The sequence below is a fragment of the Mastomys coucha genome, unplaced genomic scaffold (genome assembly GCF_008632895.1).
Source record: "Mastomys coucha isolate ucsf_1 unplaced genomic scaffold, UCSF_Mcou_1 pScaffold15, whole genome shotgun sequence".
Classification (NCBI taxonomy): Eukaryota; Metazoa; Chordata; class Mammalia; order Rodentia; family Muridae; genus Mastomys; species Mastomys coucha.
Window position 1 is genome coordinate 5,189,683 of NW_022196897.1, and position 20,848 is coordinate 5,210,530.

Here is a 20,848-nt window from a genome sequence, read left to right on the forward strand (position 1 = left end):
TGCCTGTAGGGAGTTGTTTATGTTCAATGATATGGGAAGAGACAGCCTAAAAATAGGTAACATCATTCCTTAGATTTTTGTCCTAGATTGTGAGAAAAGGGAGAAAGTGAGCTGAGCTCAAGAATATGTACCTTAATCCATTGTTGTGTGTTCCTCACTATGAATGAATCTGTGGAACCAGAGGCTTCAAGTTCCCACGACCCAGGCTTCCTACAGTGATAGGTTGTAACCCGGGAACCCATTCCCACCTCCCAGGCTTCCTACAGTGACAGGCTGTAAACTAGGAACCCATTCCCACCTCCCAGGCTTCCTACAGTGATAGGCTGTAACCTGGGAACCCAGGGAACCCATTCCCACCTCCCAGGCTTCCTACAGTCATAGGCTGTAACCCGGGAACCCATCCCTACCGCCCAGGCTTCCTACAGTCATAGGCTGTAAACTAGGAACCCATTCCCACCTCCCAGGCTTCCTACAGTGATAGGCTGTAACCCGGGAACCCATTCCCACCTCCCAGGCTTCCTACAGTGGTAGGCTGTAACCCGGGAACCCATTCCCACCTCCCAGGCTTCCTACAGTGATAGGCTATAACTCGGGAACATTCCCACCTCCCAGGCTTCCTACAGTGATAGGCTGTAACCTAGGAACCCATTCCCACCTCCCAGGCTTCCTACAGTGATAGGCTGTAACCCGGGAACCCATTCTCACCTCCCAGGCTTCCTACAGTGGTAGGCTGTAACCCGGGAACCCATTCCCACCTCCCAGGCTTCCTACAGTGATAGGCTATAACTCGGGAACATTCCCACCTCCCAGGCTTCCTACAGTGATAGGCTGTAACCTAGGAACCCATTCCCACCTCCAAGGCTTTCTACAGTGATAGGCTATAACTCGGGAACCCATTCCCACCTCCCAGGCTTCCTACAGTGATAGGCTGTAACCTGGGAACCCATTCCCACCTCCCAGGCTTCCTACAGTGATAGGCTGTAACCTGGGAACCTATTCCCACCTCCCAGGCTTCCTACAGTGATAGGCTGTAACCTGGGAACCCATGGAACCCATTCCCACCTCCCAGGCTTCCTACAATGATAGGCTATAACCCGGGAACCCATCCCTACCGCCCAGGCTTCCTACAGTCATAGGCTGTAACCTGGGAACACATCCCTACTGCTCAGGCTTCCTACAGTCATAGGCTGTAACCTGGGAACCCATTCCCACCTCCCAGGCTTCCTAGAGTGATAGGCTGTAACCCGGGAACCCAGGGAACCCATTCCCACCTCCCAGGCTTCCTACAGTGATAGGCTGTAACCCGGGAACCCATTCCCACCTCCCAGGCTTCCTACAGTGACAGGCTGTAACCTGGGAACCCATCCCTACCGCCCAGGCTTCCTACAGTCATAAGCTGTAACCCAGGAACCCATTCCCACCTCCCAGGCTTTCTACAGTGACAGGCTGTAACCTGGGAACCCATCCCTACCGCCCAGGCTTCCTACAGTGACATGCTGTAACCCAGGAACCCAGGGAACCCTTATTCCTTGAATCATTTCTGCTGAGGTACTTCATCACAGCAGCAGAGAGGGAAACTGATAAAGGAAGTAATTTATTTTCAAATCATTATGGAATTTATATTCCACAGAATACATTTAAAAGAGTCATGTAAATGTTTAGTTTAATAGATGCTAGAAATGGCATCTCTAGCAACTATTTAAACTTGAAATGATAATTTAAAAACAGATATTGACTTTACAATGTGCTAGGAAGGAAAAAATAAGTTCTTTTACAGAATACATAGGGCCTCGTGGTTAGAAGAAACATTAATTTAAAATGCATTAGTGGGGATATTTTCCCTTTCCAATAACACTTATAATTAAATGGAGAAATTATAATAAACCTTACACCCAGAAAATTAATTTTGTACCTCAAAAATGTCAAATCAGCACACAGTAAAATTTTAAATCATCATGAGATTCAATCACCATTTAATTAGTTCCTAGATCTAAAATTTTTAATTATATAAAGAACTTATTTTTATGAAACATTTATATGTTGAAACATGGTTCCAGCTGACCCAAAAGATAAAAAAAAAAAAAGGATCCGAGATAATATTTTTTTTCTGAAACAACATTAATGTTCTTGGGCTCCATTCTTCAAAGAACATGACACTGAGCAGTGGGCAACCCAAGGGTCATATGAGTCGGGGTGAGCAGAGCTCAGAGAGCGCACCTGACTCTGGAGGGCAGCATTCCCTTTATGGTGCAGGTGTTCAGGGGCCTCCGCATCAAAGTGATACAGTCCTTTGTTTTCTTCGAAATTCTTCTTATATTCCCACTTAAAAATAAAAAAACATGAAAACAAGTTAGAAATAAAAGAGATTGATGACTAAAATTAAGATTTAGGAACATAACTGGGGTTTGGTGGCTCCCATCCCAGCACATGGGAGGCTAAGACAGGAGGATGACTGTGAGTTCCAGGTAATCCTGGGCCACAGATTAAGCAGGTCTCCCAGCAACTCTTAGTAAAGCAGACAACACACAAGCCAGTGGAGAGGAGCCACAGTGCTGTTAAAGAGCCAGTCTCTGTAGCAGCTGGTGTAGAGGAAGTTTTGCAACTAAAGAAAATGGACAGAGCCAATGGTCTCACTGTAGATGGCCATGGGAAGAGCCCAAGAGACATTCAGTGATTAATTATAAATGTGACATGGGGCACAGTCAGAAATGAAAAATCATTAGATGGGATCCCACGGATCGTGATTGGCCAAGATGGGGTGACACATAGACACTGCTTCTTATCACAAGACAAAGGGGCGTTCAAGAGTGTCCAGAAGAAGAGAGAGAGACAAAAAGAGAGCAATGCAGCTAGACTCCAGGAAGGCGGCTGTAGAGAGAAGCTGGGCTTGAATCAGAATGGAAGTGATGAGGTGAGAGAGAAGCTGAAAGATAATTGAGCAAATTCTCTAAATTCCAAGGAAAGGATGGGAGGCAGTAAGAAAGGGACCTAAAGAAAATGGGTACAATTCATTGTATATTTTTCTTTTAAGATTTATTTTATGTAGAGTGCTCTAGCTGCATGTATACCTGCAGGCCAGAAGAGGGCATCAGATACTATTACAGATGTTTGTGAGTCACCATGTGGTTGTGGGAATTGAACTCAGAACCTCTGGAAGAGCAGCCAGTGATCTTAGGCCTGAGCCACCTCTCCAGCCCCAATTTATTGGATTTTTAAGTTGAAGCTGTTGGTGTAAGCCCTCTGGTATTATATCATACATGAGAAGGTAAATTTAGAAGAGACCGGAAAAAGTGTTGATGGTATTTTACTTTAGACCAGCAGCAGCAAAAGAAGACTTCTAGCACTTAGTGATCAGACACTTAGGAATTAGTCCTACTTGAAAAGACTTCTCCCAGAAAACAGTAGCCCTCCAGGATCCAAGGCTGTAGAGACCTACAGAGGTAAAGGTCAACTGCCCATGGGTTCCAGGAAAAATGGTTCTGTGCAGAGTGAAGGGGAATGCATGCAGCTTTCGAAGAAGTGGCAGTAAAGAGACTCGTGTGGTCCTAGGAGATGCTCTGCGGATAGAAGCGTGAAGAACACTGAGCATCAGGAAGAGAAAGACAGAAGGTGATGGTGACCTTCCACAGAGCTGTCGCTCCACAGGGACAAAGTTCCAGAGGGAGCCTGACTTCAAGTGCTCCCTGTCACTCGGGGAGCAAGGATATATGTCACTAAATTCTAACCAGAATGAAATGGGTTTAGAAAGTACTGAGGGAAAATCATAATAAAGTTCAGACACTACATCTTGGGTTCGTCTATGAATTTTAGGTTAAAACTAAATAAAACCTAATTTAAACAAAAGGCAAAGCTTAAACCTGAAATGCGATACCAAAAATGTTTATACTTTGTTTAGATTTTTTATAATATCTACTTATTAAACAACTATAATTCAAATGCATTAAGACAGAACATATTCTGTTATGGAGTCAAAGTCCATAACTAATGAAGTCTAGGGAATTATACCAGAGTGATGACTATATACTCAAAACAGGCTAAAACCAAATCCTTTGAACATCAATCTGCCAATAAAATTTCTAACGCAGGAGCTTGTTTTCTGGATTGAATAGTCTCTGTTGCCTCCTAGTGGAAGTCATATAGAATAACATTTTTGTAGTATAAATTTTTAGATTTATATAAAGTTATAAGGGAATTGAAAGCTTCATTTTCACAGCAAAGGGTTTCTTCAAACATTGTATTCGTGATTGTGCACAGGCTTTTAAATTTCTCTCTCTGCTCTACCGAGGAAAGGCATAATAAAGTTCTACTCTATGCATGCATGACACATTAAAATGCAAAAATTTTGATACAGACCAAAACATCTAGAGATGTGTAATAAAATAGCCACTTACCTAACAAGAAATTTCTTCTTCAATGTTTTAATAAAATCTAGTCACCTTTATACATCAAGAAAATTTCTATTCATTTTATACAAATATTTAAAAGGTTATTCTAACTTATGATAATTTTAAGACATATATAATATCATACAATTTTAATATGTGAATGATTCAGAGAAAATTACACTCTCTGGCCCAATGAGCAATGTAATCATTTCTGTGATTCAGACTGAGGCAGATGAGAGATCAAAGCTCTATGAATAACGAATAAAATGGGCAACTTTCTGTTGGAGAGATGACAAAGAGTATATACATTAAAATTTGATTCATTTTTCTCTACCACAAATCAATCAACAACATTTTGAAAAGAAATATTGCAGGGGAGAGGTAAACATTCTTGCTCATTTACTCCATGTTCCTAGGAGAGTTAACCTGAGTGTGGGTAGGGGACAGTCCCAGGCAAGCACTACCACAGGACAAAAGCCAGACACTGGAGAATGAAGAAAGCCGGGGGTGCAGAGGATGCAGGGATGAGTGTGTGTGTGTCACAGGAAAATCTTGAAACCAGAATAGAAATGCAAGGGTGGTTGGGATATGTATGCCAGGGGAGACTGAGCTTGGAGAAGGCGGGACAACTTAATCCAAGGGCCCTGACACCAAAGGCTAATTCTGAGCTGTCAACACAGCTCAAACACCAGAAACTATAATATACTGCTCTTGCCCCAAATATCAATACTTTTTAAATAAATTAAAAACTAATCTTTGCAAGTGTGAACTACTTACATGCAGTGTGCACCCTGGGAAGGCTGATGGTGGCGCTGTGCAAGAGAGAGTGGACATACAAATAACAAATGGTGTTTTGCCAATGCTAAGAACTGAAGTTGCCTTAAGATGAAGGTTTGGGGATCTAGTCTTGGAGCACAGTGGGCTTTGCTACTTAAAAGACTGACTACCTTCACTTTTTCTCGTACCTTACAGGATGAGCATTTCTTCATCTGATCCAGATCTAAAGTGAATAAAGATCTAAAGTGAATAGATGGTTATTATTAGAATAGGTATGGAAATAACTTGAAGTCAAATCAGAGTCAATCATTAACATGTGGTATCTGGATATGTACAAAGTGGAGCCAGCAGTGAGGAGGAATCAGTTGTAAGAGCTAGTGAAGTCAGTGTCCAGATGTACCAAGGTTGGATACAGTCTTACAGCAAGCTAGAGTTCTGAGGAACTGACCACACGGATAGTAAATACAAGTATTACTAACAGACGGAAACTGTCCCTCCTTCTGACTTGACAGATCACGAACAGAGAATGGATCTTCAAGACTAAATTCATAGTGGCCATGAAATGTAAGCACCTTCAAGATTTCTTGTCAGAGAAAATAGTTTAAACTGTAACTATATTTGTTTATATATACTACATGTAAACAAGAATGCTTGCTACTGAAGACACAACATATATGATATGCTGGCATGGCTCTCATAAAAGAAGATCCCTGACTGCAAGACATGAACATCAAATGGCTTCATTCCAATACAAATGAAGAAATGGGAAGAAGAAAGACAGAACAGATTCTTGCTTATAGCAGTACCAACGAATGTGCCTGTTGAGATGTGAGGAACTGCAAGAACGCACTTTGGGTATTGCTTCTTCACAGGAATAAAGTTCTGTCCATGCTTTAGCAAATAACCTCCAACCCTCCTGTTTGTGGGCAACCCTCATTAAACTCAATGTGTCAAATACACACAAATACATGAAAGTAGGAGGGGTACCTGTTGGCAAGAAGAAGGGGTTGGAGCAGAAGAATAGGGGTTAAGAGAGAGTAACATGGAGTGAACAAACTAAAATATATTCCATACATGTATGAAATGGGTGAAGTTAAGAAAAAGAACTCTTTTATAAAGAGACAATGGCTGCCGTGAGATCTGTACAAGCAGGCAGCTACATTAGTGTGTTAGTTGTTGAGGAGCATGGCACGCAGGCAGATCTAATGAAGCAGGTAAGACTAGGAGCAAATAGAAACACTGCATCCCAAGTCTCTACATGTCTACTCTACAATGGCCACCAGACAGCCCACTTACTCCACTGAGCATTTTGCTGGCTTTCATAGCATGATCTAAAAACAACAAATTTGGGAGATCTGAAACTGGGTCATGCATGGTTTGCACATCTTTCTTGTATTTCACCTACAAAAATAACACGGAATAAAACACCATACAGCATTAGAAAATGGGAAAACACTAACGTTTCCTCTTTCTTCCTTTCTTCCTTCCTTCCTTCCTTCCTTCCTTCCTTCTCTCTTTTGCTCATTCTTTTCTTTTTATTTTATTTTTATTACTTTCATTTTTTTTACAGTCCAGCCATTACCTACCTCCAGATCCCCCATCCCACATTTCCTTATGCTATTCCTACTTCCCTTGTCTCCAAGAGGATGGTCCCCTCAGGTCTCCCCACTCCCTGGGGCCTCAAGATTCTAAAGGGTTAGGTACATCTTCTCCCACTGAGGCCAAACCAGGCAATCCTCTGCTATATATGTGTCAGGGGCTTTAGACCATCTACTGTATGCTGCCTGGGAGGTGGCTCAGTGTCTAAGAGATCTCAGGGGTCTGGGCTAGTTGAGACTATTGGCCTTCTTATGGGGTCACCCTCCTGCTCAGCTTCTTCCATCCTTTCCCTAATTCAACCATAGAGGTCCCTTATGGCTGGGTCCATTGGTTAGGTATAAGTATCTTTGTCTGACTCAGTGAGCTCCTTGTTGGGCAACTGCCTTTTCAGATAGCAGTTATGCTAGACTCCTGTCTACAGGCACACCATAGCATCAGTAACAGTGTCAGGCCTTGCTGTCTCCCCTTGAGATAGATCCCAAGTTGGGCTGGTCATTGGACCGCCTTTTCCTCAGTCTCTTCTCCATTTTTGTTCCTGCAGCTCTTTTAGACAGGAACAGTTCTGGGTCAGAATTTTTGACTGTGGGATGGCAACCACATCCCTCCATTTGATGCCCTGTCTTTCTACTCAAGGTGGACTCTACAAGTTTCCTCCCCCTACTGTTGGGCATTTCATCTAAGGTTCCTCCCTTTGATTTCTTAAAGCTTCTCACCTCCCCAGTCTCTGGTAATTTCTAGAGGGTCCCCCTGGACCTCCTACCCTCAGAGGTTGCATATTTCCATTCATTCTACTAGCCCTCTGGGCTTCTCTCCTGTCCCCCCTCCCCAATATCTGATCATTTTCTCCTCCCCCTTCCATCTCCCACCCAGGTCCCTCCCTTCCTCTGCCTCCTGTGATTATTTTCTTCTCCCTCCCAAGTGGGATTGAAGCATCCTCTCTTGGGCCCTTCTACTTGTTAACCTTCTTGAGTTCTGTGGATTGTATCCTAGGTATTCTGTACTTTTTTTTTTTTTTTTTTTTTTTTTTTTTTTTTTTTTTTTTTTTGCTAATATCCACTTATCACCGAGTACATACCCTGCATGTCCTTTTGTGTCTGAATTACCATACTCAGAATGATATTTTCTAGTTCCATCCATTTGCCTGTAAAACTCAAGGTGTCCTTGTTCTTAATAGCTGAATAGTACTCCATTGTGTGAATGAACCACATTTTCTGTATCAATTCTTCTGTTGTGGGACATCTGGGTTGTTTCTGGCTTCTGTCTATTACAAATAAGGCTGCTATGAACATTGTGGAGATGTGTCCCTGTGGCATAGTAGGGCATTTTGGGGTGTATATGCCCAAGAGTGGTACAGCTGGATCTTCAGGTAGATCTCTTTCCAATTTTCTGAGGAACCTCCAGATTGATTTCCAGAGTGGTTGTACCAGTTTGCAATCCCACCAGCAATGGAGGAGTGTTCCTCTTTCTCCACATCCTCACATTATCACCTAAGGTTTTGATCTTAGCCATTCTAATTGGTATGAGGTGGAATCTCAGGGTAGTTTTGATTTGCATTTCCCTGATGACTAAGAACTTTGAACATTTTCTTTTTTTTTTTTTATTTATATTTCAAATGTTTTTTCCTTTCTAGATCTCCACTTCTGAACCCCCTATCCCATTCCCCCTGCCTCTATGAAGCTGTTTCCCTACCCACCCACTCATTCCTGTCTTCCTTCCCTGACATTCCCCTACACTGGGGCATCAAACACCCTCAGGCCCAAGAGCCACTCCTCCCACAGAGGTCCAACAAGGCCAACCTCTGCTGCATATGCGGCCAGAGCCACGGGTCACTCCATATGAACTCTTTGGTTGGTGGTCTAGTCCCTGGGAGCTCTGGGGTGGGGGTGGAGGTCTGGCCTGTTGACACTATTGCTCCCTCCATGGGGCTGCAAATCCCCTCAGCTCCTTCAGTCCCACCTTCAACTCCCCTATCAAGGACCCCTCGCTCAGTCCAACGATTGGCTGAAAGCATACCCCTCTGTATTTGTTAGGCTCTGGCAGAGCCTCTCAGGAGATAGCCATATCACACTTCTATCAACAAGCACTTGTTGGCATCCACAATAGCTTCCTGGTTTGGTGTTTGTATATGGGATGGATCCCCAGGTGAGACTTTCTCTGGATGGCCTTTCCTTCAGTCTCTGTTCCACACTTTGTCTCCATATTTCTTCCTGTGAGTATTTTGTTCCCGCTTCTAAGAAACACTTAAGCATCCACACTTTGGTCTTCTTTCTTCTTGGACTTCATATAGTCTGTGAATTGAATCTTCGGTATTCCGATGTTTTGAGCTAATATCCACTTATCTGTGAGTGCATACCATGTGTGTTCTTTTGTGATTGGGTTACCTCATTCAGGATGATAATCTCCATTTCCCATCCATTCCCAAGATCCATCCATTTCCCTAAGAATTTCATAAATTCATTTTTTAAATAGCTGAGTAGTATTCCACTGTGTAAATGTACCACATTTTCTGTATCCATTCCTCTATTGAGGGACATCTAGGTTGTTTTCAGCTTCTGGCTATTATAAATATGGCTGCTATGAACATAGTGGAGCATGTGTCCTTATTACATGTCAGAGCATCTTCTGGGTATAGCTGAGTCCTCAGTTAGTAAGTACTATGTCCAATTTTCTGAGGAACCACAAGACTGATTTCCAGAGTGGTTGTACCAGCTTGCAATCTCACCAGCAATGGAAGAGTGTTCCTCTTTCTTCACATCCTCACCAGCATCTGCTGTTACCTGAGTTTTTGATCTTAGCCATTCTGACTGGTGTGAGGTGGAATCTTAGGGTTATTTTGATTTGCATTTCCCTCATGACTACAGATGTTGATGATTTATTTAAGTATTTCTCAGCCCTTCGAGTTTCCTCAGTTGAGAATTCTCTGTTTAGCTCTATTCCCCATTTTTTAATAGGGTTATTTGGTTTTCTGGAGTCTAACTTCTTGACTTCTTTGTATATATTGGATATTAGCCCTCTATTGGATGTAGGATTGGTAAAGATCTTTCCCCAACCTGGTGGTTGCTGTTTTGTCCTATTGACAGTGTCCTTTGCCTTACAGAAGCTTTACAATTTTATGAGGTCCCATTTGTCTATTGTTGGTCTTAGAGCCTAAGCCACTGGTGTTCTGTTCAGGAAATTTTCCCCTGTGCCCATGTGCTTGAGGCTCTTTCCCACTTTCTCTTCTATTAATTAGATTCACTGTGTCTGGTTTATGTGGAGGTCTTTAAGTGCTGCTTGGTCATTCCAGATACCTCTGTTATGAGTTCTCGGTTTAGTTCTATACCCCATTTTTTGATTGGGTTGTTTGTTTTTTTGGACGTTAGCTTCTTGAGTTCTTTATATATTTTGGTTTGTTAGCCCTCAATCAGGTGTGGGGTTGGTGAAAATTTTTCCCAATCTGTAGGTTGCTGATTTTTCCAATAGAGTGTGTCTTTTATCTTAGAGAAGCTTTTTAGTTTCATGAAAGTTCCATTCATCAATTGTTGATCTTAGAGCCTGGGCCATTGGAGTTCTGTGTAGGAAATTTCCCTCCATGCCAATGAATTCAAGATTCTTTCCCACTTTCTCTTCTGTTATATTAAGTGTATCTGTTTTGTGTTGAGGTCTTTGATCCACTTGGACTTGAGCTTTGTACAAGATGACAAATATGGATCTACTTTCATTTATCTACATATCAGTTAGACCAGCACCATTTATTGAAGATGCTTTCTTTTCCATTGTTTATTTTTGTCTTCTTTGTCAATTATCAAGTGTCCATAAGTTTGTGGGTTTGTTTCTGGTGTTCAGTTTTATTCCATTGATAGACCTGTCTGTCTCTGCACCAATTTTTCACTATTGCTCTGTAGTACAGCTTGAGGTCAGGGATGATGATTTCCCCAGAAGTTCTTTTATTGTGAAGAATTGTTTTTGCTATCCTGAGTTCTTTGTTTTTTCAGATGAATTTGAGAATTGCTCTTTCTATGTCTGTGAAGAATTGTGATGGAGTTTTGATGGGGGTTGCATTGAATCTGTAGATTGCTTTTGGTAAGATGGACATTTTCACTATGGTAATCCTAACAATCCATGATCTTGGGAGATCTTTCCATCTTCTGAGGTCTTCTTCAATTTCTTTCTTCAGAAACTTGAAATTCTTGTCATACAGATCTTTCACTTGTTTGGTTAGAGTTACCCCCAAAATATTTGATGTTATTTGTGACTATTGTAAAGGGTGTTGTTTCCCTATTTTTTTTCTCAGCCCGTTTATTATTTGTATAAAGGAAGGCTACTGATTTGTTTGAGTTAATTTTATATCCAGCCACTTTGCTGAAGTTGTTTACCAGATGTAGAAGTTCTCTGGTAGAATGTTTTGGGTCGCTTATGTATACTATCACATCAACCACAAATAGTAATAGCGTGACTTCTTCCTTTCCAATTTGATCCCCTTGATCTCCTTTTATTATCTTATTGCTCTAGCTAGAATTTTGAGTACTATATTGAATAGATACGGAAGAGTGGGCATCCTTGTCTTGTCCCTGATTTTAGTGGGATTGCTTCAAGTTTCTCTCCATTTAATTTGATACTGGCTGCTGGTTTGCTGTATATTAATTTTATTATGTTTAAGTATGGGCCTTGAATTTCTGATTTGTCCAATACGTTTAACATGAAGAGGTGTTGTATTTTGTCAAATGTTTTTTCAGCATCTAATGAGATGGTCATGTGACTTTTTTCCTTTGGGTTTGTTTATATGGTGGTTTACATTAATGGATTCGCTCATTCTTTTTTCTCCCCCAACACAAGGTCCTGATTAGTGTGGTAGTGACAGGATTTACAAGTAGCCACTAGATGGTGCTGAATCACTACTGAATGAGACAAATGGTTACTTATGGTCTTGAAAACATTTAAATTTCTTTTACTGTTTATATATTCCAAAACGGTGGTGTTAACACACTTTCAGTAATTATAGTAGAAACTCTACTTTTAGAGAGCAAGAAGCCTTGCTTCATTCTTTATGTGTTGCTATAGAATTATTTCAGTTCTACTTTGCTGTAATTTAAGCTTTAGCAGCTTTGCATTCTATAGCTATGTGAATTTTTTTTTTTAACCAACTTCTTTGGAATTTAATACCAGTAGCAAGAACAAAATGTTAGTATCAAGTTCGTTAAACACTATCTGTATGTCCAAAACTTTAAAAAAACATTTAATATATGTGAAGCACCCTAATTGTTTAAATTTACTCCCATTTGACAGATGAGGAAACTGAGGTACAGAAAAATTGAAGGCATAACAGTAAGTGGCTGGACATGATCACAGGCAGTCTGATCCTCACTCAGCCTTGAGCATTTAAGGCTCAATTCTAGATTCCTTTAAGATTAATTCATCTCTACCCACTTTGTGTCTGCACACATTCAAAAATTATGTCAAGAAAAGAAAGATTCTGATATTCCCAGAAGTTTTGAAAAACAAACGTGCTCCCTTTATCTTCCAGACACAAACCAAGAGTTGTTATTGAGCCTAAATACCTTCTACACATTAATGAAGGAAAAGTGAAGCCAGTGCCACCCACAGAGATTAAGAGGCTGAGCGGAAGAACCTTCCCATGATACTCAGCTCTTCTGACTAGAAAGCATGTGGACACATAGTGAGTGATCCCAACACAACTGTTTGACATTGGGTTTTGGACAATACCTCCTCCTAGCAAAAAATTCTGAACTTTATTTCTTACCCAATAGATCCTTCTTAATTTTAAAAACATTAAAACAAATCTACAAAGATAGCTTAGCTTAATAAAAATGAAAGAAGTTTTAAACCTTTAGCAGTAAAATTCATGACAATTTCTGTTTGATCAACCCCTATGTATCAGGTAGTACTTTATAATAAACCCAATTTTGTGGGCATAATTATGAGTTAATTGTTGTCCTACCTACTAATTTGTAATAATATACATTTCTTTCCTGAAAAACTCTATAATCTATTTCTACTCTTGATCAGACACAATAATTTTATTCATACCACTGTTCCTACTTATTAACTAATTAGTAATCAGTAACCATTAATAGCAAATTATAATAATATACTTTTCTAGAAAAAAAAAAAGCTTCATGAAAATATGCTCCAGTGTTTTCAACTACAAATTACTTGGAAATTACATGACCTTGATTAAATATCAGTAATTACAACACAGTTAGTTCTAGGAAAACAAGACTCTAAAGATATTGAAAGTAATTTCTGAAGATTATAACTTACGTCGCTGGCCAGGACAGTAGCGAGCTGCTGTTGCCTAAAAGACGCACTTCCCAGAGGGTTGTAATGGTGGCTTTTTCCCTTCATTTCATTATCAAATTTTTCTTTATATTTAACCTATCATAAAGAAAAAGGACAAACGAAATGAAATTACATATTTTGGTGGAAAAGTAACAAATTAGGGTTTTTTAAGAGATCAAATAAAAGCTACCTTTCAAATGAATCATAGCAGAATTTAAATTCCTGATATTCACCCTTCCATAAAGCTTAATGAGGCACTTAGAAAATTTTAATATGCTGCTTGAATATTGGCCATGAATGTCATTAGGCATGAGCTCAAATTCTCCACCCATGAAAATTATGCATTTATAATATAAAATATTTACAGGTCAGTTTCTATTTCTATACCCCTGTAGCCCAGGATCAGTTCGAACTGAGAGCACACATTTCTTAAGGTCTGACTCACTTACAAAATCTGTCCTTGGAACCAGAAATTGAAAGGATTTTCCTGGGGGAATTATCCCAAATACAGATATCCACATTTAATTTGTTCAAATATCCATATCTTAATTACTCAAAATCTAATTTTGAGAAAATATATTTTCTACAATGCTCTACATCTGCTTCCTGGCATTTTTAGGGTTTTTTGTTTTGGTTTGGTTTTGGTTTTGATTTTTTTTTTTTTTTTTTTTTTTTTTTTTTTTGTCTTGCTTTAACTCCTCAATTTATCCAAGACAAGTATGTCTACTATTCAGTCTAAATCTATTCTTTCTTTAGTTATAAGAAAAAAATCAAAGGACTATCAACTTAGAGTTATTCCTTCATGGTTAAAAAACAATAGAGATGCATGTTGTAGACTGGAATGTAGACAAATTCTCTCCTCAAGCAGATAAATGATTAACATCCCAGGTACTCGCTTCTCACATGCCATGGCGATGCTGCCAGAAATGCATGTACATTTCAAAAGCAAAAAGAAATTGTTTTGGTCTTTTATGTTACCTCTACAATCTCACAGTATTTTACAATATCATAAAAAAATCTTTATTTTATTATAATAAATATTCTCATAAAGCACATTTATCCGCATGCCTTAAGGCTCTGCCCTGTCGAGGTCCTTATTAAATAGAATTTGAAAATGGCCCTTTTCATGGCCCTGCTTGGGGTGATGGTCTACTTCAGGAGTGCTTGCCAGGTGTCCTGAGAGAGAGCAGGTGAAGCTTTGGTGGGACAACAGCACAGAAGAACTATCTTCTATGTGTTCTACTTGAAAATAATTTTCTGATATTCATGCTGCCAGACACATTTATTTTAAATAATTGATAAAGAATTTCTAACATGAAAAGATATTTTCAATTCTTACTTTGCATCCTGAAATCAGAGATGAGAGAATAAATAGGAAATGTTTAGATTTCCTTCACTACTTCCATTGGCCTCACTTAAGGATCCTTTTTATCCAGCCATGTTCACACATTCATGTTCACGTCCACGTCCACGTCCACTTTCCCCCGTCCAAGCCGATCCTCCCTCCTTCTGTTCAGTCGCTTTACAGGGACTTCTCTTAGGCAGTAGCTGTGAAACTCTAACCAGCTGGCAGGCTGTACCGTGCTGACTGGCACCAAGTTTCAATCATTTAACCCTATCCTCTAACTTCAGCCAACATGTGTCTCAGTTACATGAAAAAGAAAGTAGGTTCTTCAACTTTTGCCCCCAGAGAGCCTGTCTGAGTTCCCTCTGTTATTAAGGTGAACTGCACCAGCAACCAAAGCAGCAAAGGAGAGAGAGAATGTATTTTGGCTCACAGTTTCAAGTTACAGTCCACAGAGGCAGCACTAAAAACAGCTACTCGGGTATCATCCAAGGTATATCAGTAGAGAGCAAGGGATAAAGCTTGCAGCCTAGTTTGCTTTCTCCATTTTATACAGTCCTAGAACCTCTACTCAGAGAATGGTCTTAAGCCACAATCATGATGGGTCACTCCAACATCAAGTAACATAACCAACAAGTCTCCCACAGGCATGCCCAGAGACTCATCTCATGGGTGATTCTAGACTCTGTCAAGTTGAGAATTAACCATAACCAACACAGCCTACTTCCTAATATGTGTGTAGACTAGGAGCTGCCAGCACAATTGCACCAGATGCAAAGACAATGTGTAGGTTGGCGTGAGAACTAAAGCTAGTAGTTTATCCGTTACCAAGCCTGGCACTTTATCTTCTAAGAAAATGCATATTTCTGAGGAATAATTATCAATCTCCTGCCCAGATAATTATATTGAATTTAATAATAAGAAAAATGCTGTAAGCTTGTTTTTCTTCTAAACTTTGGTTGTCTAAGTGATGTGATCTAAAAAGATGTGCAAGAAACTAAACATAAGTTTCCATTGATAATTAACTTACACAAAATAACTGCATTATACAAAAATACATTAACCAAACACTGACATACAACTGGATCTTGCCTCATGCCTTCTCCAAGATTTGCACATACATGAATAAAGAGAATCAAATATGGCTGATAGGGTCAAATCTCTCACCTTCCAACTGTCTTCCTCAGTGACGGAACAGACATGTTCAACATTCTGCTCCATTTTCAATCCACGGTTCACAACCCAACTGTCTACTTCCCTATTCACACCCACATCTCCCAAGAGACCCCTGCAAAGCCTTGGATGTCGTTGCTTACTCAAGCATGGAACAAAGCATTTACCTGCCAGTTATAAGATCATCGGAGAAAGGGAGAGAGGAGTGTTAATGTTGAGATAAAATGTGACTCCTTATACCTAGATCCATTGTTTTAGAAATAAATGAAGTTCTATAAGTAAGTCATGAAGTTACTTCATTTACATTACAAATGGCACACAGAGTTCTGACACCCATCACTTTCTAATAAATATATAAAACATTTATAAAAAACCAAATTCCTAACTATTTTCTAAAGAATTTTGACCACAACTAGACTTTAGGGAGCCCCCACTGTGTCTGTTCAGCTATGAAGACAGAATTCAAACTAATTTTCTAAGTGCCTCTAGACAGAGCAATGCAACCAGGATGTGAGACACATGAGTTTTCTGCACTCAGTGCCTGGCTCCCCCACAGTAACACCTATGCTTAGGTTCCCTGAAGTCAGCAAGGAGAGAAAATCATGCCTTCAGCATAGCTGTAAAAACAAATGTTAGGAAAAAATGGAAAGTTTGAGGAATGGGCCTTAATTATCACTGAAAACAACATACCAAGTATCTAAAAATATCCATTCTTTCCAATCTTTGCTAAAGCTGAACTACAGGTGAGCAAGGAAAAGAAAGGGTTTATACAGAACTCATCACAGAAACAATCAGAATTGAAGTTGAATTTCACATAGAATGTAACCTGTGTCCTTCTCTCCTCTTTTCTCCTTCCCTCCTTCTCTCCCTTCCTACCTTCTTCCCTACCTTCCTACTTTCTTTCCTCACTTCCTTCTTACATTTTGCTTTCCTTTTTATTTGGGTCTGGGGACTAAACCCAGAGACCTACATGCCCTTATTTTCTTTACAAAATAATATCATCCTGTTTTTGTATCAAATGTTAAGAATCCAAAAAGTTTTAAAACATTCACACATTTATCAACAGCCTAACTTAATTTTATTTATTTTATGTTCCTATAAGCCCTGGGCTGTGGGATTTGCCATAGGGTAAGTCACACAAGTCAATTTTTAAAACACACACACACACACACACACACACACACACAAACCCCACACCATGAATTATACAGAAATGAACAGAGAGATCCATTCACATTGGCAACTTGGGATATGACATTTAAGCTTGTGCTTGGCAGTGTCAGAAGATTGGCAGAGTGTATGCTTGCCAGGAAGGGAGAATGGGAGCGTCTCCAAGCCAATTAATACCTTCTTTAGTTCAAGGACACTAGTTATTACTAAATTTTTACAGCAATCCATATTGGATCGCTTAAGTTTTAAACTCATTCTAATCATATCACAAATATGATTTCATAATAAATACTCATTATTACACTATAGTGTTAATCTGTTAATATGTTATAAAACTAGACCAAGAATTTAATCCTGTCATCTTGCAGACAAATTTCAAATATTAAATTGAGGTGATAATAATAACATAGTAACAAATTATCCTCATTCAGAACTTTTAAGTTAATGGTTTTGACAGTCCATTTACATTTGAGATGGACATAAATTAGTATCCCTGTTTTGGCAGATGAAATTTTACTTTATTAATTTTTTAAACAACTATAACATGATAATATGTATCTTCCCAATTTTAAAAGAGAGAGTTGGGGCAGCAGAGATGGTTCCGTTTAGGAGCAAGTGCTGCTCTTGCCAAGGACTACAGTTGGTTCCCAGCAACTATGTTAGATGACTTACCAGCACCTCCAACTCTACTTACAGGTCTGGCCTCCTCTAGCACCTTCACTCCCATGCACTCATGCGCATGCACACATGCACATGTACACATACACATGCATGGTCATGCACACACATGTGCATAGATGTACATATAGATCTTTAAAAATTTAAAATGGAAAGCTTATATCTATAAGGTCCAAACAATTGTTCAATTTAGTATAAGAATAGCTTGGCTCATGTTTCTGTTGTCTGGCCTGAGTAAAATCCCATGGAGCTCAGTGTACAGGCAAAATGTCTCTCCCACTCACAGTCTGCAGTGGGGCACTCCCTCCCACACATGCCTGGCCACTACACAGCGACACCCTGCCTTTGCCTTCATACACCTACATCACCTCTTTACACAGCGACACCCTGCCTTTGCCTTCACACACCTACATCACCTCTTTTCCCTGCTTACTGAATTCCTGAACCATTTCCAGCCAATGTTTGTCTGTGCCTTTGCTATTGGCTTAGAGGCCAGGAGGTGTATGACCATCAAAGTTACTGGTGACAATAAGAAACTACACTCTGGCCTTGGCTTCAGGTTGATGCACTTGAGAACACACATTAAACAGGCCATTCTAGGATTCCTATTCACTCTTATGCCCACCTTTCCTCTTTCGGAAATGTATAGACTATAAGATCAATGGAAAAGTAAAGCTGGTGGGTACAGAAAACTTGCAGACTGCAGCCTGTTTAAGTATCTGATCCCTCAGTATCTACATAATTTGAGATTGAAAAGAACATAATTCCAAAAGCCTAAAAAGGGATCAGATGGTAGGACTCTTGTGGACTGAATTTGAAATTCAAAAATAAATACTCAGATTGAAGTTTCCTTCTGAGGACTCACAGGGAGGATTTCATGGAGTGAAGTTGAGACTGGAGTCTAAGAGTGAGCATTCTTGCCCTCACTCTGGCCTGTATGTGAATTCATCTAAAAGAAAAGTAAACGAGAAAATGCTCCAAGTGTCTATTCAAAAGGATTCTTATGGAATCATGTGATCTGTGGGCCAGGTAAGTCCAGTGTCAGTGTCAGCAGTGCACTCGTGACAACCCTAACTAGCAGTCACATCTGCTGTCAAATCAACCTTACAGAAATAGAGAAGCAAAACACCATGCCTAAGGTCACTTAGCAAACAACAACAGAGCCAGCAGTGTAGCCCAGGAATCCACAGTCACTGAAAGGGACCACACTGCCTCTGTACAATCTATTCTGTGGCTGATGGGAAATTGCCATGCACTGTAAAGAATGGGAGCATAACAGGTCAGGGAGGAAGCTGGTGAAACAGCTCGGTAGGGTAGGTGTGTTGGCTGCCAAGCTAAAATGGCCCGAGTTTGATCCACGGGACTCACATTACAGAATTTGTTCTCTAACGTCTGCATGTGCTCCATGGCACCCACCCATGTACACGCAAAACCCAAAGCAAGTCCAAGCTCTCTTGCTTTCTTAACAGGCATTATTAGGGATGCCCAGGGCTGCAATCATTATCTTAGGCCCCTCCTAAGAGGACTGTCCAAGCCTATTCTCAGTCTCGTAGGCCTTAGAAGCCCTCCACGACACAGAGTTGTTTTCTAAGTGAAAGTGCCTGGCAAACCATAAAACACTTAGCACAGTCACAGTTGTATCCCTGAACCTCTCCTACACATCCCTTCTCTCTGCCTCCCTCTTCCACTATAGCTCTGGAGACGTCTGACAGGTAGATCGTTTCCCCGTGTGAGTCCTGCAGCCACTCCCTGCTGGCCCATGGGACTTTCATCTCTGACAGGCCAATCTTTCCTGCAGTGCTGACATCTTAATCTGCCAAGAATAATGTCTGCATAAGCCATCCCACATCAAATTTCTCTGTGATGACTTATTTCTCACCTGTAAGTAGAAGTTTAATGGAGTGCCCACAGCTGAAATGGTGATAATTTGTTCTTTTTTAAAACACATACACACACACACACACACACACACACACACCCTGTAGTAACATATGGGAATACTTTCTCTTTTTACCACTTTGATGATAGAGTATATCATTTCTGTAACAGCTGGGTTGGGAGTCATTTTTCAACAACTAAGGAGTTTAGCTTACAGGATGGAGAGTTGGGTGTATGGTAATGGTGGTGATACATTATGAATTCATTCAATGCTATTGAACTTCAACTCATTAAGACAGCAAATCGAATGGTTGTTGTTAAAAACACCATGATCAAAAGTAACTCAGGAAGGAAAGGGTTTATTATCGCTAATGGCTCCTGGGTAACAGTCCATCCCTGAGGGAGATGAGAGCATGAACTGAAGTAGACAACGAGGAAGGATGAAGAGATGCTATGCTTCTTCCAGAATGCTTCACTGCCTTTTCTATACAGACCAGACCCAGCTGCCCAGGGACAATGCCACCCAGAGGACTGGGCTCCCCTACGTCAGACAGCAATCAGGAAGATACCCCCACGGACATGCTCACTGGCCAATCGGATAGAGGCATGACCTCAGTTAAGAGTCCCTCTTTCCGGGTATATCTGGATTTGTGCCAAGCTGCAAAAGTATATTAGTTATATAAAATGAAGATACTATTTTCATTCTACTCCCTAAATAATGTCATATAGTCAAAATTAATACCAGCTGAGCTTTTGTTCTTAAAAATCCTCCTAAATTCCTTTTTATGGCCATAACTGATACCCCATGGATCAGAGTCCCCACTCCTGTCCTCAGTCACCTTCCTGCCTTTATTTGGGGCTTTCTTCTTGAGCAGACTTCTTTCCTGTTAAACAAGCCCAACTCAAAACTACCTCCTACACAAAACCTTTCTAACGGCATGTCCTTCTCCCCCACACGAACAAGAGACAAAATGCTGATGGATATGAATGACATTTCGCTTAAATTCTGTTGACATTTCTTTTTTCTACTAATAAATTTTAACATCTTCTCACAAGGCTACTGGCCATTTATCTATCTTTCCTCTCTGCAGAATTGTATGCCCCTCATTTCTCACTTTTTCTGCTTTGCTGTTAGTCATTTTTGATTCCACCTTAAAGAACACATGAGGATGCTGGAGAGATATCTCAGCAGTGAAGAGCAGTTGTTGCTCTTTCAGGGGACCAAGGTTTGACTCCGCATACCTACATGGTAGATCACAGCCACCTATGACTCCAGACACATGTTATCTACTATCATCCTGTGACTTACATGGGCTTCTTTACACACAGGTGCACACTCAAGCACACACATACACATACTCAGTAAAAATGACATTTAAAAAAGATCTCATGACAAAAATTATTATTTTTATATATACTATATATCATATTTTTCAAATATTTTGAAATAAATGTTCCTATTTTTACTATCCAAAAAGCTATTTTCAGTTTTTCTCTGTATAAATTGCAAAATTGTTTGATTTATTCAGTTATTTAATTTGTTCCTCTTTTTTTTTTTTTTTTT

At 40.1% G+C, this 20,848-nt stretch overlaps 1 protein-coding gene across 2 annotated transcripts in view; it reads right to left on the minus strand.

The window, feature by feature from the left end:
- Nebl (nebulette) overlaps positions 1–20,848 on the minus strand; it is a 375,861-nt gene that overhangs the window by 76,503 nt on the left and 278,510 nt on the right. Inside the window, exons 11-13 of one of the 2 annotated variants that reach the window (XM_031369078.1) lie at positions 13,023–13,136; positions 6,459–6,563; positions 2,218–2,322 (exon numbers count right to left, since the gene is read on the minus strand). The exons of the other annotated variant lie outside the window; for it this stretch is intronic. Coding sequence (XP_031224938.1) covers positions 2,218–2,322; positions 6,459–6,563; positions 13,023–13,136 — 324 coding nt within the window. The remainder of the gene's footprint in view (positions 1–2,217; positions 2,323–6,458; positions 6,564–13,022; positions 13,137–20,848) is intronic. 2 annotated transcript variants of the gene reach the window in all.